This window comes from Polypterus senegalus, chromosome 1 (assembly GCF_016835505.1).
Source record: "Polypterus senegalus isolate Bchr_013 chromosome 1, ASM1683550v1, whole genome shotgun sequence".
NCBI classification, from domain to species: Eukaryota; Metazoa; Chordata; class Cladistia; order Polypteriformes; family Polypteridae; genus Polypterus; species Polypterus senegalus.
This window is the reverse complement of record NC_053154.1, coordinates 196,675,813-196,702,336: the sequence shown is the minus strand read 5'-3', so window position 1 is coordinate 196,702,336 and position 26,524 is coordinate 196,675,813. Positions and strand designations below refer to the sequence as shown.

Genomic DNA, 26,524 nt, shown 5'->3' with positions numbered 1-26,524 from the left:
TGATATTAAGGATGTGTGATCTCCAGCTCTGTTAAGAACACAACCATGACCGATAGCTGCTATGTAAAGAGGTGAATTAGGGGATTTGTTTTTGGACAAAGTCTGTGTTGTTCCATTCGGGATCTTAAAAATAAGCCAGATTTAGAAATGCGGGTGCACCACACAGATACTTCAAAGAAAACTCCCTGGTACATTAATATTGTTATTCCAAATGTTTGAGAGGATATTATAATATAATAGCAGTGCCAAACACCATTGATTTGTTCTAAAAAAATCCCTCATTGGATTTTTTTTTTTACTTACACAAGTCAGTCCTTTTGGAGTCCAGCCTTTTCAATGCATAAGCAGATATACTCCGCCCTTTGCTTTTATATACTGCATCATCATAATACAGAAATTACATTTATTACTTTTCTCCTTAATATACTGCAGTGAAACCACAAATGAAGTGTGTGCATGTGATGGAGAATACCCAGTAGCCCCCCTGTACAAGTCAAAGGGAAGAAACGAAAATAGGTCTGCTGTGTTCTCAAACAGTTCTAGTAACTTCTTTCTGTTTAAGCTATTCCTGAATAATTCTGAAAATAACTAAACTGCTGTTACTAAGTAACAGTATTATACTCAGTAGCTAATTCCATTTAATTCAAGCATCTGTTTTGCAGAGAACAGTTAAAAAACGCTGGATAACATTGACCAACAATCAAAAATGAGTAATAAACAAAACATAAAAATGAAAGATTGTCATTCTAGCTTGTTAACAAGTACTAATGGATAGCTTTAATTTGACAGTAACACATAACTTCACATATTCTGTAAAGCAGCTCAATATCGACTTCAAAACAGAAAGAATTTAAAATTGAAGTTAAGCAGAATAACCAGAAACAATAAGGAGGAAACTTAACATACAGAAACGGGAATGAATCAGAAAAATGAGAACTTTTCCCTGACAAATCATGTATTATTGTGCAAAGGGTGGTAGTCTTTATGGAGTACACTTGCTGGCAATGCTCACTCAACAGGTCTTATTTCCAGTTAGACAGGATATGCAACTACTTCACAGCTGCAGTTCCACTCGGGCACTCTAGTCAAGTCCATCTGGGAACAAACACCAGGTGAAGGCGGGTGGGCTGCAGATTCAGAATACCCCCAAAAACAGGCTCTCACCAGGACTGCTCACTCTTATCATTTCTCAAGACAGTAAATCAGTGCACTCATTTTAGTTTTGCTATCCATTCTCTGTTCAACACGGCATATTAATGTTTCTGACATAGTATTTGCTTATAGGGTCTCCTATGACTTGCATACAGTTTTTCATCCCCTTTGGCATTTCTTTTTCTTTAGACACACAAATTAAAAGGCAGATATTACCTTTCACTTCTGTAACAATCTTAATGGCAGATTGCTCCACTGTTTCATAATTTAGTTTTCTTATCAGTTTCAGGTTTGTTGTGGATTTTTTTTTGCTCCAGTCCAGTCACTCATAGCATCTTATATTCATGTTAAATCCACAAGATCATCGTATCTTGAAATTTAACAGCAGGACTATCAATTTAATGTAATTTTTTCGGAGAGAACACATTAAAGTCTGCTTCATCAATTTACTGAAACAGAAAAGCTGCTGTTATCAACACCATAAAAAAAAAAAAAACAACTGTACACAACTGGGCATTTTAAATAAATAAAGACAGGTTTTAATTAAAGGCTAATAGTATCCTCCAAATAAGAGACACTACCCATTAGGAACAGAACTGATAGACCCTGCCTCAATAAAAACTGATGGATATGAGTGGTTTGACTGAACTTGTCAGGCACAATGAAAAGCAACTTAGGCCCAAGGCAGGGGGCACCAAGTGGTTTCTCAAGTTTGTATGGGCAGTCCTCCATAGTAACCTAATGAAATACTTTAACTGCCCTGCCAAACACCCAGAACACCACAAGACTAACCTAAAATGGTGCACAAGAAAATATTTCTGAACTCTTCAGCTTATATGTTGAATATTGAAATGGGTATGACAGGATAAAGATGGAAGACTTACTTTATTTTGAAAAACCAGCAAGAAAAACACTAGCTTTAATAACTAAATATATTAAAGAACTCACACACGGAGGGATAGGGTGGAAGGGACACACAAAAAAACCACAACCTTAGAATGCAGAATATTGAGATCTTAGCCCCCAAGAGCCAAAAGACAGTACCAAGGTTGGCCTACATTTAATACAGTATATGGTGTAAATATATTTTATCAAAAAAGAAACAACCTTACGCAATTGTGAATCCTAGTTATGTTTTTTCAGAAAGAGTCACTATAAGGTGTCAAACACAGCACATCAGCGACTGCCAAATGCCTCCACTTCAGAGTTGGGCCAAAATGAGCCCTTAAGTTTTTTTTCTTGCCTTGTACCTGAAATTTTTGTTCTGTTATCAAACATGTTGTAAAGGAGACTGGGAATTGATTTGCTGCTACTTTTTCTCACACTAAGCGCAACACACTATTTGAAACTTTTAAACGAATATGGGAAAATACATCCAATTAGGCAAACATCTAGCTTTTTTTCCCCCTCCATTTATAAGCATAAAATAGCATTGATTACCCCCACTGGTAACTGCTGTACCACTTAAGGAACAAGCCTGTTTAGCGCTGTCAATTAATCCAACACAGAGTACAGATGGACAAGATTTGAATAAAAAAAAAAACTATTACCTTTATATTATTATCACAGTTTGTTTTAATGCAATAACATGCATTTATAACACAATTTGTGGCACTGTGGTCCAAAGAGCCAGGAATAAAACTAAACATTGAAGAATAAAGGGTAGCTCACTTTTTAATACCTTAGTAAAACACACACATACACAATAGTGGTAAAGTTATTAAATTATATATTAATAATAATTATATAATTATATAGTAGACCACATTAAGCATTGATCATCCAAACATTAAAAGCTAAATGTGAATTTCAGTTCGATAGGCACATGCCCAATAAGCACACAAGGAACCAGAAATGCAGTCAAAAATGACCTCACTTGAATCCCTTAAGTATTTTTTTTTTTTATTAGGGTCAGTGGAAACTTCACACCACTTTACACAGTCAGACTTAAGTCATAATTAATACATTAGTTCATTGTGTTTGGGTTGTGAATACCTTCAGGTTCCCTTAAAAGAAACATGAATGAAGTCAAGCAGAAAAGAAAACTGGAATTAAACCGAGATTTCTCAAACGACAATTAATAATAAACTGATTCCAACTCAAGTGCAACACCTTTATTAACAGTCTGAAGGATGGGAGTCTAGTTGAGTCTTTGAGGAGGAGAATACATGAGTGCTGCATAATGTGGTGTGCTGACACTTACCAGGAGTTTACAGCAGGTTCAATACAAGTCACCCTTTTAGCAGTATTAATCTAATACTGAGTCAGAAATACATCTCAGTGCCGTATCTACAGAATATGTAAGGTGTAACCGCACTTTCAATGCCTAATGCATAAAATCTTTTACATTTAGACAGAATAATGAAAAATACTTTCAAAACAATAAAATCATAAAATAGATTGGGACAACTGTGCTTTTATTCATTCCATTCAGGTTATCTGAAAATTACTAAAATGTCATCTGTTCCCCATATTTCACCCAACCCCAATCCCTTGAAAATCTCATATAGAGAGTGTCCCAAACAAATCAGAGCATCCATACCAAAAAAAAAAATAAGCACAAGGCTTCTGCTCCTAGGCTAGAAACAGCACTGACATTCAAATGAATAAGATGGACTTGCGCACAATCAGAGGTGCTAAAATAGTCACTTCCCTTGCTTTGCTGTACAATTAAGATAGCCATTATAATTTTGGCAACAGAACAAGTAACCGATTGATATGCATCATCAGTATCCATTATACAGAGACATGGAAGGCAACACTGTGAAGCAGTGTGTCCTCACTTCAGCACTGTGCCAGTCAAGCAGGGCAGGGATGCAGTCATCTTCTAGGAATCATGTGATTCAAGCTATTCACCGTTTTCTGAAATGTAAAGAAAACACAGAATTAAAAAAAAACAAAAAACTTTTAATTTGCCAGTATCTACACTGTGTATGAAACAGCCATTAAGATTTATATACCTGAGAAAATAAACAAAATCTGCTACATAGTAAAACAGTGGTTTTATATACATCTTAGGACTGGGATCGATTAAAAAAAATTAACTAATCACATAAATGTATGCAATTATGATTACATCACATTTAACATTAAAAAATGCAATTATAAAATTAATACATAAATCATGAAGTAAATATACACTGAATCACAAAGGAATTAAAAAAAAAAAAAAATAAAAACCAAAACACAATGACCTGAAACCTCAACTTTTAACAAAATACTACTTGAGCAAGTACAACCTGAATTTGAATGGCTTCCTAATCAAGCAAGTTGAAAAATGGCAACAAGAAAACGAGGCCAAGGTATTAATTATCAAAATGGATTAGCATACAATATACAAGACACAGAAATATCAAAGTAAAAAAATTATTGAAAGGACTGTTGACTCTGAATGGACTGCTAAAGAATGTGCATCTCTTAAATGAGCATACATTAAAACTTGTGTTAAAACTCCAGATACTTGTTCATAACCATCAACAATAGAAAATTATACTCTACACAAGTGCTGTGTCTCTGAATGGCAGTCTCCAAATGACTTTTTTTGCCCCCCACTCCCGCCTCAACCTTTGGACAGTTTAACAAGTCTAAGCGATTTAATGCTTTTGTGATTGGTGGAATCGTGGTGTGCCTTCAAATTAGTTGGATTACAAAAAGTGGCACAGAAAAATGTTTGGATTTTGTCATTCTATTAGGGCAGTCAGCACTGTCAGCTGGCTTGAAGATTGGCAAGTTAAATTCAGAGGTACTAGACACTTATTTTAGTTTTAAAGCCACTCGAAGATAACTTATTTAGCACTTATATGATATGACTATGATCCAATCATCTTACAGAAACGTGAAAGGGAGGGGTGGGGAGCAGAATTTTCACCTTTGCAACTTTCCTCTAGTACTGCACCAGGACTCCCATTACCAACCAAACCCCAACCTATATCAGTAAGTACAAATCAAAAAAATGAACAACAGTGTCATGTATTGACATGTGGTGTTATAGTCATGTACCACACAATACAAAATGTTAAACTTTAAAATGAAAATTTTAATTTTAATTAAGTTTTAAGGTAGTATATAAATATGGTACTGGATGTATATGGAATTAAGACCACCACTTAACTTTTTTGTATTATTGTTTCAGAATGTTAAAAACATGAACATGTCCCCCTGACCAAAGCACTATATATAAAATATATACAGTAGGTATAGAAAAGAAATATTCCCATTTTTTTTGCTTTACAGCCTTAAATGAAAACGCACAAAAAAAAATTCTTCCCAGCTTTACTTACTCAATGCAACCTATAACATCCAAGTGAAAAAAAATCATAGCTACAGTTCAGAAAAATTAAAAAAAATAAAAAAATTAAAAACAAGACATACTGAGATTAATAAAGGATCACCCTCCAATGTCAATATTTTGTTGAAACCACCTTTTGCTTTAATGACAGTCTTGAGTATGTTGGGATACTTCTAACAGCTTTGCACATGTAGATTGAGCAATATTTGTCCACTTTTCTTTACAGAACTGTTCAAGTTCGGTCAAATTGGATGGTGAGCATTGGTGGGCTGCTATCTTCAAATCTTTCCACAATTTTCAATGGGATTTAGGTCTGGGCTCTGACTAGCCCACACGAGGACATTCACTTTTTTTTCTCCTTCAGCCACTGTGTGGTCAATTTTGCTGTGTACTTCAGGTTGTTGTCGTGTTGAAAAGGTGATCATTCTGCCCATCTTCAACTTTCTGGCACAGGGTAGCAGGTTTTCCTCAAGAATTTGTCGGTGTTTTGCCCCATCCATTTTTCCTTCTACCCCAATGAAAGCCCCAGGCCATGCGGCAGAGAAACACCCCCACAACAAGATGCTGCCACCTCCATGCTTTACTGTAGGTATGGTGTGTTGTGGATCCGCCAAGTGTACCGTTCGGTACTGAGGCCAAATAGTTTGATTTTCCATTTGGCATCAGAGTGTTCAAGGTGCATTCAGGCAAAACTCAAACAAGCCATAATGTGGTCTTTTTTGAGAAGTGGCTTTTTCCTTGCAACCCTCAGGAACAAGCCAGAATTGTGCAGCACTTGTGAAATTGTTGCCACATACACACAATGACCACTCTTTGCCATAAAATCCTGTAACTCTTTCAAAGTGGCCATTGGCCTCTCGGTAGCCTCTGTTACTAGTTTCCTCCTTGCTCTTCCATCTAGTTTGGAGGGATGGCCGGATCCAGGGAAGGTCCTAGTAGTACCAAAAGCTTGCCACTTGTTTATTATGGACTTTACTGTGCTCCTTGGGATTGATAAAGACTTTGAGATTTTTTTCGTATCCATCTCCTGCCTTATGTCTGTCTACAACTCTATCCCTGAGATCTTTTGAAAGTGGCTTGCCACCCATTGTCAGTTGTTTGCTGTCAGTTGCACTACCAAGCAAGGGAATGCTGCAGGAACAGCTGTTTGTATGCTTCACTAATCATACTGATTACAATTGATCACAGGTGGAAGCCAGTAACCATAGTCTGCAATGGAAATGGTGGTTACTTACACCTGATTGAGTTTATAAATATTGTTTAAGAGGGGGTGATCCTTTATTAATCTCAGTATTTCTTGTTTTTTTATTTTTTTTAATTCTTCTGAACTGTTGCTGTGATATTTTTCACTTGGATGTTAGAGATGGTATTGAGTAAGTAAAGCTGGAAAAAATATTTGTTTGTGTGTTTTCATTTAAGGCTGTAAAGCAAAGAAAATATTTATTTTGAAGATGGTGATTATTTTCTATACCCACTGTACAGTAAATTAAACCTAACACTTCATAAAAATTGTAAAACAAAAAGAAACCCAACACCTGTCTATTACATTACAGAGGAATGTGAAAACCATAGTGACATTTTTAATACATATTTATATCCTTCTGTGTACTATTTGCATTAAATACATATACAAAATTTGAGGTAAAGCATGGGAAATAAACTACACTTTTGCATTTTGCCACCTATTGTTAATGTTGGGACTCTTTACAGTTGTCTAATATTCTAATGTCAAGGTTATCATCCATGTCAAGCTGTGTATTTTCAAATTTGTATAAATATGAAATACAACACATACCATGAAATGAAAGCATAAATGGGGAAAACTTCAGACTTCTTGGTGATCCATCAAGGAAAGAGGACTTCATTTGTTTGTTGAATACGGACTACAAGCTAAAAGTTATAAAATTCCTACTCTACAAATTGAAAACTACAAAAACAACTTACCTAAATGTTTATTGTGGAAGGTAAAGAATCCAAATCCATTGATCATGCATACAATGTACCATGATATTTAAAATGTAAAAAGTAATTCACTTTTAATAAATTAAAAGTCCTTTAGAACTGGACATCCATTTTTAAACATTTTGAATTTACCAAATATACTAAACCATTCCTAATCTTTCAGTAGGCACGAAATAGACACAGCAAAAAACTTTCTAAAACAGCTGACAATCACCATTCCTCCACATAACACACTGTAGGAACAAGGTCAATTTCTCAACTGTCAAATACTAGAATTTAGGGTTGGGGGACAGTAAAAACACCTAGTGTTAAAGGTAGTGTCTGTTAGGTAATGAGAAATCAAACTATCAAGAGCTAAACAGTACCTGCAGGGTCTGAACTGCATGGCTATAGGAACTGAACAGATCTTGACAAGACTGAAATTCCGTACATCAAGTTATCTTAGTTAAAAAAATTTTCTACAAGAAATTACTTAATTTTGCCATGTTATGGTCTGGCTCCACAATTATACTAAACTTTTTCAGCAAGTGGATGACTGTAAAACATTAAGAAGTGTAACATAAGTGCCCTACGGAGACTGGTTTCACTGAACACAGGGGTAACTGTATATTGGGTTGCACTTCCACAGGAGTAACATTTCCACTCCTTTTTCCTGTCCAAAGAACACCGATATCACATTCATTCCTCTTTGTCTCCTCTTTCTCTGGTCCACAGACTATAAATTAACAGAACGGTCAGTCATCATTTGACCAAAGAATGTCCAGGAAAACACAATGGTGACAACCTGAAGTTCACCCTTTAATATTGCAAGCAACATTGTTCTTAAGTGTTTGGGGTCCCAACACTTCCAATGTTTTTCTGTTTGATTTATTCATGGAGGATATGAAATGATAAAATTACTAGTGAAATAAAGCTTTTGTTAAGAATAATGCCTGAGACTAACGGTCTCACTTACCATCTTGAGGAAGGTCCATGTGTGCATTATCTACTTCGGTTTCATCCTTCATTTCCTCATCTTGATCCTCATCCTCATCATCTTCTTCAAGCTCTCTGGCAATAAGCTGTTTGGCTAGTTTAATGTTCAAGCCTTCATTATAATGCATTTTTCTTTTCATTTCAAATTGTTTCTTTTTTGCTGAAAAAAACATTTAAAGAAAGCTTTTAAAACTGAATCCACAAATGACTTCACTTCCTTACTGAACAAAAACTTTTAAAGCAAGGCACACCAAATCTTAGAAAGTACATGGCAAAACAATGAGCCATGCAAGAGAACAGTTAAAATAACCATTGGTTATGCATTACTCTGATGCATGTTGTTTTGGTATCGGTGAAATGGGTTTAACAGAAACTGATTTAAGTATGGGAAACATGGCAAGATTATTTCCATATTTCCATTCAGATTACAACATGTGCTTGTTCAAAAGCAAATGAAAAAACGTTTTTTTTGTTTAAATTGTGTGGCGATGCAGGCAAAGGGCCACATACCCTAAATAGTGACTTTTGAGGACAGGCTAGTTGTATGGGTGCCAGTTGATGAATGAAAGGCTAAATATGATGCAATAGGTCACCACAGCACAAGGAAGACATACAAAAATATTTGAAGTGTATATCTTCACGTACATGATGTCACCCACTAAAAAGAATATACTCATCCTTCAATAGGTATGCATCCACACACTTGTGAGCAATATAGTGAAACTGTGCAGCAAGTCAATAAATCAAGCAAAAGAAACAACAGTGTTAGCTATAAAGTAACTGGGGCAGTTAGAGCCCGGACAAGACAAACTTTTCAACAACTGCTTTAATACCAGTTACAGCTAAGGTTCCAAAACTAGAAGCAGCATTATGACAAAAATAAACAGAAAATAACTTTTCAAATATAGGTAGACCTATTTCAATGGATTAAATACAGGTGTGTATTCCACAACTAGTAAGTAGTGAGGATTGCCAGGAGGGGAAAGCATCACAACTATGTCAGAGAAAGTACCGCGCTGTGTGGAGACAATCCAGAACCCACATATAAATTAGGTCCTTTGTTTTCAGGCAAAACTAATTTTAGTGCTGAAAAGGCATTAATCAACAAGTTCAAACAAATCATGATGCAGTATGGAGTTATTTTATGAAAAGTACATTAATGCAGCAGGTAACTTTTCAACTGAAAGTGCATGCTACTGATAAGAAAATGACCTAAAATATTCTACAGCTTATTGATCACAAATAATAATAATAATAATATCAGAGGAATCAAATTTTAAAAAGCTCACCATTAACGGATATGTATTCTGGCCTCCAATACTGGAGTATATACTGGAGATTGTGGTGCTTGGGCTAATAATAAGTATTCTAACAGAGTGTGAACATGCTTTTTCAGGCCTAAACCTCTTTACTAATATGAAGACCCACTTCATGGTCCAAGCAAGACAAACTTTAATGCAGCTGTATCCCCGAGATCACTAGCAGTTTTCAAAGAAAAGGTTTATGACACTTTATAGAACATACTGCACCTAAGAATAACCCTGAAGGTCAAACTGATGTTTTTGACAGAAAAATTAATTGGTGGAGTCTAAATAAGCTTTGAAAGAAAAAAAAAAAAAAAATTAGAGAATACAATATTAATGCAGCATTTAGGTTCATCTTTGATAAAATGTGTAAATTGGAAAAAGACCACATGTCTAATTGCAATATTTTGTCAGGTATATTTGCCCATCACTGGAGTAAATAATGAACTTCTTGCTCAAAATGAAGTCAAGGGCAGCATTTACATACCAACTAAGAATGATTTAAATAAGGAACACTACTACATTATACCTTTGATATGTTAGTATCTGGTCTATTTTACATGCTGGAAACTACATACACAATTGAACGATACATTAACCCTTACTAAACGCATATGAAGCCTCCCACATATATGGAATAAATCTAAACAGATTACTGCTGCACATCTTTCTTCACAAGAAGTCCTCTTGTCATTCCCTCATTGTTTCCCCCTCCAATTTCAATATCAAGTTTCCTGCCTCAACATAAATACTGCAGACAAGAAGGAAAACGTGGATTCCACAACCTTATTCACTGTGTCTGGTTTAACTTTGCTTTAGGTAATTTGTGGTCAAACTGTGCCCTGCAGAGTGATCTAAATTAATTACAAATATAAAACACTAAATAAAGGACTAAATAAATACCACTCCAATTAATATGACACACGTCAATCATTACTGCTGCAGCCACTTTTGGAAGTCAAACATTTACTTAAATGGACAGCACCTGTCTGCAAGGGATTTCAGTGAATATAGTATAAATGTATTTTACCTGGAAGGGTCAAATTTGCTGAGTAGGTATCGTGACCTAAGCGGCACAATAATGACAAAAGAAAACTCCCAAAAAAAAACCTCAGTGAAAAGGTGATTGAAAAGCATGTCAGGGGATGGAGACAATAAAATATCCTGAATGTCTCCTGAAGTCCAGTTAAATCAATTTTAAGGAATGGAAAGAATGTGACATAATTGTAAAACTGTCTATAGCAGGATGTCCACAAAAATGGAGTGATCGTGCAAGAAGACTAATGAGGGAGGCCACCACGAAACCTATAACAACTCAAAGGCCCTGTCCACACGGACATCTGAACTGAGCATTTTTCTGCCATCTGTAGCATCAGGTGAGTGTGGGTTGAGTGGCAAGCGTTTTTCTGCTCATTGGAGTAATTCAGATTATCCACACAGGCTTTCACCACTTGCATTCAGTCACATGTGCATCCAGATGGCATCAAAAAAACATCACATGCAGCTTTTTCTTGGTGTCAACTTCCGCCAAAATCCAGATGAACATAAAGAAAACATCTGTATTGTGTTTACATGTCATTCACTTAACATTCTAGAGGAATGGATATTTCCCGTGATTACATGTGTGTATTATAAATGAAAACATATTGCCGACCACAAGCATAAACCCAAAGTTACACAGAAACAGCTTTGAAACAAAAACGTTTATGTCCTGGAGTGGCCGACTCATGATCCAGATCTCAATCCAAATGAGAATTTGCAATGGAACTTAAAAAAGGCTGCTTACACACAATCCCCATGCAATCTGACAGAACTTCAACAGCTTTACCAAGACAAAAGAGGCAAAGTTACAGTGTTTAGATGTGCAATGCTGAGAAAGAGAGAGATCTGTCCACTCAGACTCATAGCTATCATGGGAGCCGAAGGTGAATCTACTTAATACGGACTTAAACACTTATGCAATTAATTATTTAGCAATTTTTATTCATAATTATATTGATAGTTATTACTTTGTAGATATCCGTTTTCACTTTGACACTAACGTCTTTTTCCACTGGTACACAGAGAAGCAAACATATTGGGAGGATGGGGTAATATTGTTTTTTTGGCATATATTTAGAAAATAAGTATTCAAGTTGAAAAGACTTAAGTACAATACCACTTTTATTTCCAGCCAATGTTTTACATATAAAAAACAATATTAGAAAAAATTACTTTCATTATATTTAGTCCCCCCATATCCACCTAAATAGATGGACTGAGACAAAATTAAGTTGGTTAAGGTTTTATTTAGCTGCATACTCCTTACATGCAATAGCTGCCCCAAGTCTTCAGATCACTGATATCAGACTCTTGATGACTTTATTTACCATGCTCTGCCAAGCCTTTACAGAAGTCTATTTCAGTTGGTCCATGTTGTGGGGCTTTTCTGAATTTAGTTTTGTCTTCAAAAGGTAGTAGCAGAGTGAACAAGGGGCCAGAGCTGCCTCGAAAGTTTGCATATTGTAATCTGTTCAGTTAGCCAATTATAACCATAGTTTACCTGAACATTCACAAAAGTATTCAGTTAAAGTACCACTTCCAGTTGCCAGAAGTGGCCCAAAGGTTTATAGGATTCCTTATTTTTGACATAGAGCCAGTGTACAAAATCTCACTGACCAAAGTCAAAGCGTTTAAGTTGTGTTTACAAACACACACACACACACACACACACACACACAATTTCAAAAATGGTATTTTCTGACGCAGGAAGGTCTAAAACATCAAGATTCATCAAAATCTTGAGGTCAAATTTTTTGATGATTCCTGGGTCATCTTTATATCTTCTTTGTACTTCTTCGCAAATTCCATTCTGGACTTTCTGTTCTGAGCTGCATTTGTTCTCTTTAATTCTTCTGTGAATGTAAATTACTGACACTTAACTCTGTACCATGCACACTGTAGAATTTCTTTGGATGTTATTTTTGGGTTTCTCTTTATAGCTGTAATAATACTCCTGTCATCAACCGTCTTCCTTGGATGGCCTGCTTGTTGCAGGTAACTTACACCTCCTGGTTTTTTTCCCTCAAAGAATTTGACACTGTTTATTTTGGAATCCCCAGGTGTACAGCAATGGCTCTAAACAGTATTGTATTTTCTTTACTTACTTTCAAAATGTATTGATTTCTGTCAGCCATTTCTCTAGTCTTCATTTTGTTTTACACCTTTGATATCATCATCAGACCATAAATGCAAACTCCAATAAGGGAAAAGACACTTGCATGCTTACCCATGATCATTACAGAAACACATTAAGATTATGATGCCAAAGCAAAATAAGCCACAGGGAAATGTCACGTAACATTCTGGTGTGAGCCGACACTTTTGACAGAAAAATAACTTACATTGCAAAAATTGCAAAACAGACACACAACTATACTTTAGCATCATACAGATTTTTATCTTTGTTAACTTTAACTACTTTTCACAGATTTACGTATAATTTTTACTTGACAATCATGTCTGCTGTCAGCCAAGTGTAACCCTTTCAAGACCAAAAATCTGACCAAAGTCAGAATCACACAATCTATTAAAATCAATTTATTGCAATCAGGCTACATCTACATTTCATTTAAAAATGGCATTTTTAAAAGAAAATGACCTTCATCCACACTAGTGTTTTATTTACCTTTGATGAAAATCTCTTTGCTCATACAAAAAGTGACCAAAACACAGAAATGATGTGGCCGTTCACCTACAATAGAAAATGTGTGCATTGGCAGAAACAGGAAATGGAAGTGTCTTCCATGCTATACATTCATTTGCAGCTTGCATTTACAAATGGAGAACAACAATGGCAAATACGAAAAACACAAAAACAGACTAGGTTTGGGGACCATGAGATGGAATTGCTATTGAGAGTAAAAGGCAAGCAAAGCAGCTGAGAAAATGTTAACGAGCAGGATCCAATCAGAGAAAGGCCAAGAGGTAAGCATGAACTAATCAAAACGTAATTAGCTCAGAGCAGCATTTTCAGAAATATGTCACTCTGCAGAGCATTTTCAAAAATCTGCTTTTAGGTGTTGGTAGCATGTAGCAAAGATGACAACAAAGACTAATGTCTGCATTTTTAAATGAGAATATAGTAGTATGAATATAGCCTTAGAATCTATCAGACTGTGCAAAATGACCAAAACAGGTGGCTTGAGAAAACAAGGAGTTTCAAAAGTGAAACATTTAAGCTACCCTGCTCCTCTGGTGATAGCTCTTCCTCTTCTTCGTCGTCGTCGTCTTCCTCACTATCTTCATCATCTTCCTTCATAAAAATCTTCGGTTGTGACCCTTCAGCTGCTGCCAGCCTAAAGAGAAATGTGGTCAACATAGGGTTTATAGTATAGATGAACAGAGTATTTGCAAAATTAAAACTAAAATGTAGTGTGAAGATGCTTATTTATTTGATCTTCAAGCTTACTTTCATTAATAAGTAAAAATTAATTATATACAAAATAATCTATGCATAACAACAACAGATATAATAGCAGATTTTCAAAATTTCAATTTATAACTGTTTTGTTAGTTCACTCTGCAAACCAGAACAAACCAATATTTTCGAGTGCCTAAAAAGACTGCCTAGGTACTGTATTGTGTCTTTCGTTTTCAGCAGAAAAAGGTATTTTTGAAAAGTATTCAACATGAAAAGTTCTACATATAAGGAAGTGTGATCAAACAGTATACTTCCATTTTCAAATTGTGATCTCATTACTAGCATACTAAATACTCAGAAGCAGCACCCAACAACAACTTCAGTTTAAGTGCTTCTATCCTTAGTTGTCACTACTGGCTTAATTTCATGCCTCACTGGGACAACTATATTAAAGTATATCAATAGACAGGATTACAATATCTATCTTAACAATGTTACAAAGCTTTTTTTTTTTTTTTTTAAATGTACTATTTACACATACCTGGAAAGTGACAAGTAAACAGATATTACCAAAAAAAGGACTAAACACAGTCTCACTTTTACAGAAATCTTGCCTATAGTATTTCAAAGTCAATACACTTCCACATTGCAAAATGCGACTATATTTCATGAGCTATAGGAAGGATCAACTTACTAGGCTTGACTGCTCATTCTTTTGCTCAGTGGCCAGGCTGCTTGTTGAAAGGTTTAAATGAGAAAACCTAAAGCAGATGGAGCAAGAATATCTCCCTGTCAGCTTAATAGCTACTGTTTGATATTGATTTCCAGTTATGTTTTGTTGGTACTTTTGTTGATGCATTTTATTTTACAAAGAGTAAAGAATCAAAAGTTAAAAGACTTGCATGGAGAAAACATACTGAAGTGCACTTTTTTATTCTTCAATTGCCCGAAATCTTTAAAACAAATATTTTCCAAACTGGCAAGAGAATTAAACACAACCACAATTCATGGGCTTCATATTTTCATCAACCTTGTGCACCAACAACAGTTTTCAGTGTTTTGTGTTAAGTAGGTATGAGGTTTCTACACTGTTCAGGACTACTTTTAGACAATTACTCCAGGCAAATTTGCTCCAGGTTGTTCAAGTTAGTTGGATGATGCCAATGTACCACCCTTCAAGGTCCAAGTTCTTTATAAAAGGGTAATCAACCATGGCCCTGGAGGCATGCTTTGGTGCAGGTTTTCATCCCAACTTAGTATTTAATTATATGGCTTGTTAGGGCTTTCATTCATCCAAGACAAATCTTTATTATAGACTTTTTGTTTTCTGTCCAGAACAAATGTGTACCTCCTGGTTCTTCCCTTCTCTCTAATTTATTTCAAATCATTATATTAACACCAATGGTTCCATTGGTGGTTCCATTATCATTTGCAACACATTATTAACTGACAGCAGGTTTTGAAAATAGGTAACAACTAAAACCTTAATGCAGCTAAAACTAAAATAGGGAATTGAGGGTTCTGAATCATAAAAAATGAGGTAAAAAAACTAAAAATAATCCCAAAAACATATTGCTTTAGTAGTATAAGAAATGGCTTCTTACTTAAAAATTTGGTTAAACAAATTTTATCCAAGTGTATTGTGAAGCGTTATCCTACAAGTTCTGCAGCATTTGTCTGAATTTGAACAGAGAGTACAGCTCTATACACTACTTATGTCAGTAGTCATATCATCAATAAACATTAGAGACCCAGATCTACTGGAAATCATGCATGCCTGTGCCATAAAACTGCTTCCACCATGTTTCACAGCTGATGTAGTAAGCTACAGATCATGAGCCATTCCTTCTCTTCACCATATTATTCTCTCTCAAACATTCAAGTACATACAGATCTTAATTTCATTCGTCCAAACAAAACTGTTCCAAAACTGCACTGGTTTCTAAAAAAATATGTCTGATCTGTCCTTCCTATGCTTGAGGAGTGGTTTGCAACTTGTGGTAAACCCTCTGTATTTACTTTTGTGAAGTCTTCTCTCTATTGTAGACTTTGGCAATGATAGGTCTACAAACTGCAGTGTGCTCTTGGTTTAGCTAAATGCCGTGAATTTGTTTTTTCTTCACTGAGGAAAGAATTCTGTGATCATCTAGCACAGTTGTCTTCCATGGTTGTCCAGGTCTTCTGGTGTTGCTGAGCTCACCAGTGTGATCCTTCTCTAAGAATGAACCAGATGGTTGACTTGACCACTTCTGCTGTTTCTGCAAACTCTTGGGATGGGTTTGTTCTCTCTGCCTAATGATGGCCTGTTTTTAACTGCATGGACAGCTCTTTTGGACCTCATATTAAGAGTTCACAGTGACAGCTTCCAAATATAAATACAACACTTGGAATCAATTCCAGACTTTCTACTTGCTTAATAGTTACCAAAATAATGAGGGAACTGCTCACACCTCTTGACTTATCAGTCAATTGCAAAAATACTTTTGATATTCATTTCAAATCCATTGTGGTGACATACAGATCCAAAAATTTTGAAAATTGTGTCGCTGTCCAAATACTTATGGACTATAACAAGAATGAAAACTTTTGTCTACCCAATCTCTTAAGGACCTTTGACTTTTACTGTTTAAATGGGTCTCCAGCAGTAATACTATATCTAACTTCAAACTGCGGAGATGTGAAAGCAAGATTAAGGTATTTAAAATTCCAGCAAGCTAAATTCAATGAATCATCAATATTATATGATTACTTTTTATTTTTAAAAAAAAAAATTTACATAATGTGTTTTTTTCAAGTTTCAAGGACACATTTACATTATATTTTGCTACTTTTGCAAAACTTTAGTTGCTGAATCCTGCATCCCTTCCCACCTTGCCTTTCCAAATAAGACTAAGATGAAACACCTCACAATGTCAGACTCTAAATTTCCAAAAAGCTCTGCATGCATGACACATACAGTGATGGCAGTATGATGCGGAACATTAGGAGTAGTTAAGGCTTTTAATATGGTAAGAAAATTATTACTACTAGAGGAAATGTTAAGCAATTTGTGAGAGAAGTAAAATAACTTATGGGAGTAAGACATGGACATTAAATAAAGAAAGGCTGAAAAGAACACAGGTTAAAATGATCTAGACAGATATATGGAATGTCACTGAAGGAGAAGATGATGAATATAAGTCAAAAGAAAAACTTGGTGGTTAAGTAATAGGTGCTGGGCTGAAGAGAAACTGACCAAGTTGGTATAAGCATGTGGAGAAAAAGGCAGCAATTGATATGTTGAAAGGGCAAATCTATTTTGCTAATCTATTCGTTTGTTGATTATTACCTTTGATTAATCTGGGATTTAAAAAATGCAAAAGTGCAAAGACCTTACTAACAAATGAAAGTTGTATTCTTTGCACAATGCTTTTTCTGTATAACAACAAAAATAAGTATAAATTACATTTGCCAAAAAAAAAAAAAAAGTTTACTGTTACTTACATAAGGGTCTAGTTTAAACTTTCAAGGCTGTTAAAAATCAAGGTGATGAAGGTTTAAACCATTGTTAAAGCATCAACATAACTTTCCAAAAGTGTATTGTTTGATTTTACTCACTGAACTCGGTGTTAAATACTTGAAGCTTTGCCATCACTATTATCAAAAGAATTACTCTACAATGGCAGTTTTGAATACTGTTGATGACTTACTCTGCACTGTCAGATAAGGATTCTGAGCTGCCATGAAGTGATACTTCAAGTGCTCTCTTTATTATCACTAAGAGTGAGTGAGTAAAATTGTGATCACTATTGCTCCAAGTATAAAGAGAAGAATGCACAGCCATCTGTGGTACTCTTAAGACTAAGAGCTACGGATCTACCATATAAAGAGTACACTGACAGGGATTTCTTCTGCTGCTACAGTGCTAGCCACATCAGGGCCTACATCTCTTTACTACTTGCAGTAAACCAGATCATGTCACTCTTGTTAGCTCTGGTAGCTCTTGAGGTGTTTTTTTGTTGTAGGGGATAAATGTTCTTGCCATGGGGAACCTTACCAGGAGTATTAGAATGCCAGACCTCTAAAGCAACTGCTTCTGGAAGAGAACTGTCTCAGGTATCTGAAAAGCTTTATCAAACTTTATAGGTCCAAGTCAGTTAATTTGAAGAAGTGATACTTAAACTCTAGACACGATTAGCAGTTTGGGGAAAAATATATTAACACCACTCAAATACTTATATAATATGTACTGCAATAAATCTTTAATTAAAAAACTAGGCAGTTGGATGTAGGTTAACAAGAAAGGTCAGTGAACAAAGGATGAGTTCTCCAATGACAATACATGCTGAACAGAATATATGACAATAGAGGAAGATTATGTTTCAGCAGAAGTACTCAGGTTAATCAACCTTTCCTGTAAGGTTATGCAATTTTCAAATTCTTAACAACATAAAATTATGTGTATGTTACTTATTATTTCATAAAAGGAAAACAATGGTAAACTAATAATGACTTTGTTTCTTTACTCAAAGATTTAGTTAATATTTTTTGACAGTGTACATAAAATTAAGCTTAAAACTACAACACAAGTAGAACATTAAACAGAAACACCTAGTAGGAATCCATTTTGGAAAACACATATGGTAAAGATAAGAGGAAGAAAATCTTGTAATAAATTCCCAAAGTCAGTACAGTACCACATGTCAACAGAGTACTACAAAGGTCACACTACTGCAATCAGTAGGGGGTTCTCACAGCGTTACAGATAGGGTAGTTTGTGTTACCATGTGCTGTAGTATTTTTCGATGTGCTCTTTATACCTAGAAGACATTCTTGTGCACCCTTCATTCTATTAACAGAGACTAAGTGGGGTCACACAGACAGCCTTCAGAAAACAGGACAATCTTTGTTGAACAAACTGGACCAAGTGTGTTTGCAGTGTGTCAGTGCAGGTAGTAACAGGAAGAGAATATCAGACCCAGAGACATGATTTATGACCGCCTAAAATATATGGACCTTCACAATTGAGGCTGAAAAAGACCAAGCACACACAGTAGCATACATCAGAGCCACTGTATTCCTGAAGCAGGACTACAAGAACACACTCCCCTGGCATTACTGCCATTCACTTGTCATCACCCACCTGCAGTGGTGCTTCAACAGAATGGTAAGAGTAATGGCAGTCTGTTGTCTTTAGATAGATAGATACTTTAATAATCCAAAGGGGAAATTCACATATTCCAGCAGCAGCATACTGCTAATGATATACAGGGCCCAATGCAAAGCATCAGTGTGGGGTGCTATCAACTACAGTACTTGTTCCTATCTGTTTGTAGAAATGACACCGACCAGCGTTACTCATTTCCAAAATATCATCCAGCTAGTTGAGACTGTTCTAGAGTGAAATGGGAGATGTTTTTATGAGTAATAAAATGCCTGCCCACATTTCCCTCATACAACTCAAACTGCTCTACATCAACTCCTTTGGCCAGCATGCTCTCCACATTTGTTCACAATCAAACATTTATGTACAGAATTGGATTGGATGGCATGTCTCCCATACTCAGCCAAAGGTAACAAAACTAGGCCATTTGTAGTTAATTTATTTCAGTAATTCCATTCAAAAAGTGACACTTGTATATTAGATCCATTCATTACACACAGACTGATGTATTTCAAATGTTTATTTCTTTTAATTTTGATGATTACAACTGACAACTAATGAAAGTCCCAAATTCAGTATCTCGGAAAATTAGAATATTGTGAAAAGGTTCAATATTGAAGACACCTGGTGCCACACTCTAATCAGCTAATTAACTCAAAACACCAGCAAAAGCCTTTAAATGGTCTCTCAGTCTAGTTCTGTAGGCTACACAATCATGGGGAAGACTGCTGACTTGACAGTTGTCCAAAAGACGACCATTGACACCTTGCACAAGGAGGGCAAGACACAAAAGGTCATTGCTAAAGAGGCTAGCTTTTCACAGAGCTCTGTGTCCAAGCACATTAATAGAGAGGCGAAGGGAAGGACAAGATGTGGTAGAAAAAAAGTGTACAAGCAATAGGGATAACCGCACCCTGGAGAGGATTGTGAAACAAAACCCATTCAAAACTGTGGGGGAGATTCACAAAGAGTGGACTGCAGCTGGAGTCAGTGCTTCAAGAACCACCACGCACAGATGTATGCAAGACATGGGTTTCAGCTGTCGCATTCCTTGTGTCAAGCCACTCTTGAACAAGAGACAGCGTCAGAAGCGTCTTGCCTGGGCTAAAGACAAAACTGCTGCTGAGTGGTCCAAAGTTATGTTCTCTGATGAAAGTAAATTTTGCATTTCCTTTGGAAATCAAGGTCCCAGAGTCTGGAGGAAGAGAGGAGAGGCACAGAATCCAAGTTGCTTGAGGTCCAGTGTAAAGTTTCCACAGTCAGTGATGGTTTGGGGTGCCATGTCATCTACTGGTGTTGGTCCATTGTGTTTTCTGAGGTCCAAGGTCAACGCAGCTGTCTACCAGGAAGTTTTAGAGCACTTCATGCTTCCTGCTGCTGACAAACTTTATGGAGATGCAGATTTCATTTTCCAACAGGACCTGGCACCTGCACAAAGTGCCAAAACTACCAGTACCTGGTTTAAGGACCATGGTATCCCTGTTCTTGATTGGCCAGCAAACTCGCCTGACCTTAACCCCATAGAAAATCTATGGGGTATTGTGAAGAGGAAGATGCAATACGCCAGACCCAACAATTCAGAAGAGCTGAAGGCCACTATCAGAGCAACATGGGCTCTCATAACACCTGAGCAGTGCCACAGACTGATCGACTCCATGCCACGCCGCATTGCTGCAGTAATCCAGGCCAAAGGAGCCCCAACTAAATATTGAGTGCTGTACATGCTCATACTTTTCATGTTCATACCTTTCTGTTGGCCAACATTTCTAAAAATCTTTTTTTTTGCATTGGTCTTAATTGATATTCTAAATTTTCTGAGATACTGAATTTGGGACTTTCATTAGTTGTCAGTTATAATCATCAAAATTAAAAGAAATAAACATTTGAAATACATCAGTCTGTGTGTAATGAATGAATTTTAATATACAAGTTTCACTTTTTGAATGGAATTACTGAAATAGATCAACTTTGTCATGATATTCTAATTTTATGATCGGCACCTGTAGACCTCCACTAAAATCATTGTGGTGTTATTAAAAACAAGATAAACCAACACTCTGGATAAACACTGAGAACACCATTAAAATTTTCATGCGAGAGTGCCTAGAAGTTTGTGCCACTTTTGTATCACAGATTGCAAACCAGAAAATTAGCAAAAAAAACTCATGTTCTTTTCATGGTAAAAAGAAAATTATTATTTCAAGCATGTCTACAGTGCATCCGGAAAGTATTCACAGCGCATCACTTTTTCCACATTTTGTTATGTTACAGCCTTATTCCAAAATGGATTAAATTCATTTTTTCTTCAGAATTCTACACACAACACCCCATAATGACAACGTGAAAAAAGTTTACTTGAGGTTTTTGCAAATTTATTAAAAATAAAAAAACTGAGAAATCACATGTACATAAGTATTCACAGCCTTTGCTCAATACTTTGTTGATGCACCTTTGCCAGCAATTACAGCCTCAAGTCTTTTTGAATATGATGCCACAAGCTTGGCACACCTATCCTTGGCCAGTTTCGCCCATTCCTCTTTGCAGCACCTCTCAAGCTCCATCAGGTTGGATGGGAAGTGTCAGTGCACAGCCATTTTAAGATCTCTCCAGAGATGTTCAATCGGATTCAAGTCTGGGCCACTCAAGGACATTCACAGAGTTGTCCTGAAGCCACTCCTTTGATATCTTGGCTGTGTTCTTAGGGTCGTTGCCCTGCTGAAAGATGAACCGTCGCCCCAGTCTTTCCCTTTATCCTGACTAGTCTCCCACTTCATGCTGTGGGGATGTTTTTCAGCGGCAGGATGCTGCCACCACCATTTTTCACTGTAGGGTTGGTATTGGCCTGGTGATGAGCGGTGCCTGGTTTCCTCCAAACGTGACGCCTGGCATTCACACCAAAGAGTTCAATCTTTGTCTCATCAGACCAGAGACTAAGGCCCTTTTCCCCCGATCGCTCAGTTTAGATGGCCGGCCAGCTCTAGGAAGAGTCCTGGTGGTTTAGAACTTCTTCCACTTACGGATGATGGAGGCCACTGTGCTCATTGGGACCTTCAAAGCAGCAGAAATTTTTCTGTAACCTTCCCCAGATTTGTGCCTCGAGACAATCCTGTCTCGGAGGTCTACAGACAATTCCTTTGACTTCATGCTTGGTTTGTGCTCTGCCATGAACTGTCAACTGTGGGATCTTATATAGACAGGTGTGTACCTTTCTAAATCATGTCCAATCAACTGAATTTACCACAAGTGGACTCCAATTAAGCTGCAGAAACACCTCTAGGATGATCAGGGGAAACAGGATGCACCTGAGCTCAATTTTGATCTTCATGGCAAAGGATGTGAATACTTATGTACATGTGATTTCTCAATTTTTTTATTTTTAATAAATTTGCAAAAATCTCAAGTAAACTTTTTTCACGTTGTCATTATGGGGTGTGGTGTGTAGAATTCTGCGGAAAACAATGAATTTAATCCATTTTGGAATAAGGCTGTAACATAACAAAATGTGGAAAAAGTGATGCGCTGTGAATACTTTCCGGATGCACTGTATATGGGATGACGCCCATAACATATTTTTCTAACATTTTCTATAATATGTACTTACTTTTTGACAAGGTCATCAGCAGTGAGGGGTTCGTACGATTCAGAATCACTGACAGACCCTTCTTCCTCATCTCCTGCCAATCTGTGAGATCATTAGAACAAAACATCAGAGAGAAGACATCATGCAAACTGGTATACAGTATTAGAAATAAATTAGTACATTTAAGTCTGATGTAATCACAGAAATAATCTATTATTAATTTTACTAAATGTTATGAATTAGTTTATTTCAACTGAGAGACAGAGGTTCCCCTTACCTATGATAAGGTGTGCTCGGCTCTTCAATTTTCATTAAACCGTAGTCCTTACCGGCAGGGTGGTACGTGGCCAAGATATTCATTTCATCCCACTTTTGTGACTTCTTTCTGAAACCATATTTAAAAAAAAAAAAAAGTTAAGTCTTCCTGAAACACAGAGTATGATCAAAAAGTTGCTCATACATCATCATATCACCATAATTTTAAACCTTAATCCATTTCAGAATCAGAGACAATCCATGAAGTATCAGAAAAAAAAATCTGTCCACTACATGGTACAATCACAAACAAACCTCTACATATTCACATTGGCTCCAAGTTCGAGTCACCAGTTATACTAAGGCCAGTGACACGCTACAGGACATCTAGTTGGAGAGCACATCAAACTTAACTGAAGTTTCTGGATGTAGCTACCTTGAAAATACCAAATTACATGACTTGGTACAACAAAGGATGATGGATGACAAACATCTCATGACTTTTCAGCATGTTTCAAATTTAAAAAGTACTATAATGTTGCTGCATTACGACAGCCAATTAATGCTACTTGATAGAAGTGCTCCCTATACAAAAGCTTACCAGGCAAGAGGAGTTCAGACACAGTCTTGGCCCTTTATTTTTCTTTTTCCCATTATTTTACCATATTACAAACATGTGGCATCACATACAGCAGCCACTCTTTTGCCTAGATCCAAGGCACACACTTTCGTTCATATCTTTTTTGTGGCCAAATAGCACAGGATGCATTGTACTTTTGGGTGAGTGATCATTACTTGTCAGGTGGAACGAACACACACACACACACACAAGCTCACAAATACAACTTAAGACAAAAGCAAACTGGGAGTGTGTGAAGTTGGTTCTAGCCTCACTTGGGGAGGCAAAAATTGGAAGAAAGAGCAGGCTTGATCTATACCTAATCTATCCTCTTAATCTTTATAATTATAACTACCAATGTAATAATAAGCTACATAGCAACAACTCTAGGAGAAATAGGAAATTAAGGCCGAAGCTGTCTCACTTCTAGTTAAGACTATAAAATGACATCAAAAACTCAGAGTCAATGTCTCCATGATGGGACAGTTAATTTCGTGAGCTGGAATGTTAAAGGCTTGAATCACAAATTAAAGAGAAAGAAAGTACTCTCTCACCTAACAGGTCTAAACGCTAAAATAGCATTTTTACAGGAGACCCACTTACTAGGCAAGGATCAGTTCCAGCTGCAAAAAGACTGGACTGGCCAAATGTTCCATTCTAGTTTTGCAAAGAAAACTAGAGGTGTGGGAATTCTCATACATAGAACAGTCCCATTTGTAGCATCAGATGTAGTATTGGATCCTGAAGGGAGATATGTAATGGTCATGGGAGGTTTATCCAACTGTAAAATGATCTTGATTAATGTTTATGATAAGGAATTTATACAAAATTTATTTGCATCCATTCCCAATCTGAACACTCAAAGTTATAATGGCTGGGGACTTTAATTGTGTTCTAAATCCACTTTTAGATAGGACTTCTTCCACAGGGGGAATGGCATCTAACACCGCAAAGATAATTACAAAGTTTAACTGACCACAACTTATCGGACCCCTGGAAGTTTTTAAACCCAAACTCAAGAATATATTCTTTCTACTCACCAGTACATCATTGCTACTCAAGGATTGATTACTTCTTTATAGATAACTAGCAAAATACCCGCGCTTCGCAGCGGAGAAGTAGTGTGTTAAAGAAGCAATGAAAAAGAAAAGGAAACATTTTGAAAATAACGTAACATGATTGTCAATGTAATTGTTTTGTCACTGTTGTGAGTGATGAGTGTTGTTGTCATATATATATATATATATATATATATATATATATACACACACACACACATAAACATATTATATATATATATATATATATACATATACACATATATACATACAATTAGAACAATTAGAACAATCTAGACGAGAACAGGCCATTCAGCCCAACAAAGCTCGCCAGTCCTATCCACTTGCTTCCTCCAAGAAAACATCAAGTCGAGTTTTGAAAGTCCCTAACGTCTTACTGTCTACCACACTACTTGGTAACTTATTCCAAGTGTCTATCGTTCTTTGTGTAAAGAAAAACTTCCTAATGTTTGTGCGAAATTTACCCTTAACAAGTTTCCAACTGTGTCCCGTGTTCTTGATGAGCTCATTTTAAAATACAAGTCTCGATCCACTGTACTAATTCCCTTCATAATTTTAAACACTTCAATCATGTCACCTCTTAATCTTCTTTTGCTTAAACTGTAAAGGCTCAGCTCTTTTAATCTTTCCTCATAATTCAACCCCTGTAGACCTGGAATCAGCCTAGTCGCTCTTCTCTGGACCTTTTCTAGTGCTGCTATGTCCTTTTGTAGCCTGGAGACCAAAACTGCACACAGTACTCAAGATGAGGCCTCACCAGTGCATTATAAAGGTTGAGCATAACCTCCTTGGACTTGTACTCCACAGATCGTGCTATATAACCTAACATTCTGTTAGCCTTCTTAATGGCTTCTGAACACTGTTTGGAAGTTGATAGCTTGGAGTCCACTATGACTCCTAAATCCTTCTCATAAGGTGTACTCTCGATTTTCGACCGCCCATTGTGTATTCAAACCTAATATTTTTACTTCCTATGTGTAATACTTTACATTTACTGACATTAAATTTCATTTGCCACAAATCTGCTCAAGCCTGTATGCTATCCAAGTCCTTCTGTAATGATATAACGTTCCAAATTATCTGCTAATCCACCTATCTTGGTATCATCTGCAAACTTAACCAGCTTGTTACTTATATTCCTATCTAAATCATTTATATATATTAAAAATAGCAGCGCCCTAGCACTGACCCCTGTGGAACACCACTCTTAACATCAGCCAGTTCTGATGAGGTTCCTCGCACCATCACCCTCTGCTTCCTGTGTCTGAGCCAATTCTGCACCCATCTAAAAACATCACCCTGAATTCCCACTTCTTTTAACTTGATGCCCAACCTCTCATGTGGCACCTTATCAAATGCTTTCTGAAAGTCCAGATAAATAATATCATAAGCTCCACTTTGATCGTATCCTTTTGTTGCCTCCTCATAGAATTCCAACATGTTAGTAAAACACGACCTCCCCCTTCTGAACCCATGCTGACTGTTCAGAATAACTCCTGTCCTTGTCATGTGTTGCTCAATCTTATCCTTAATAATTCCTTCCATTAATTTTCCTGTGATGCTTGTTAAGCTTACTGGCCTATAGTTGCTTGGATCTGCCCTGTCACCCTTTTTATATAATGGGATGATATTTGCCATTTTCCAGTCCTTTGGAATCTCTCCAGTGCACAGTGACTTCCTAAAAATATGTGTCAAGGGTTTATATATGTACTCACTAGCCTCCTTAAGAACACGAGGATAAATATTATCTGGGCCTGGTGATTTG

The 26,524-nt window shown here is 36.5% G+C and overlaps 1 protein-coding gene across 1 annotated transcript in view; it reads right to left on the bottom strand.

Annotated features, from left to right (window-relative positions):
* Positions 1-2,810: 2,810 nt before the first annotated feature.
* The window catches only part of ppp1r2 (protein phosphatase 1, regulatory (inhibitor) subunit 2), a 56,255-nt gene continuing 32,541 nt past the window's right edge, over positions 2,811-26,524 (bottom strand). The window contains exons 2-6 of the mRNA XM_039766344.1: positions 23,084-23,191; positions 22,828-22,908; positions 13,906-14,018; positions 8,358-8,537; positions 2,811-4,014 (exon numbers count right to left, since the gene is read on the bottom strand). Coding sequence (XP_039622278.1) covers positions 4,001-4,014; positions 8,358-8,537; positions 13,906-14,018; positions 22,828-22,908; positions 23,084-23,191 — 496 coding nt within the window. The 3' untranslated portion in view covers positions 2,811-4,000. The remainder of the gene's footprint in view (positions 4,015-8,357; positions 8,538-13,905; positions 14,019-22,827; positions 22,909-23,083; positions 23,192-26,524) is intronic.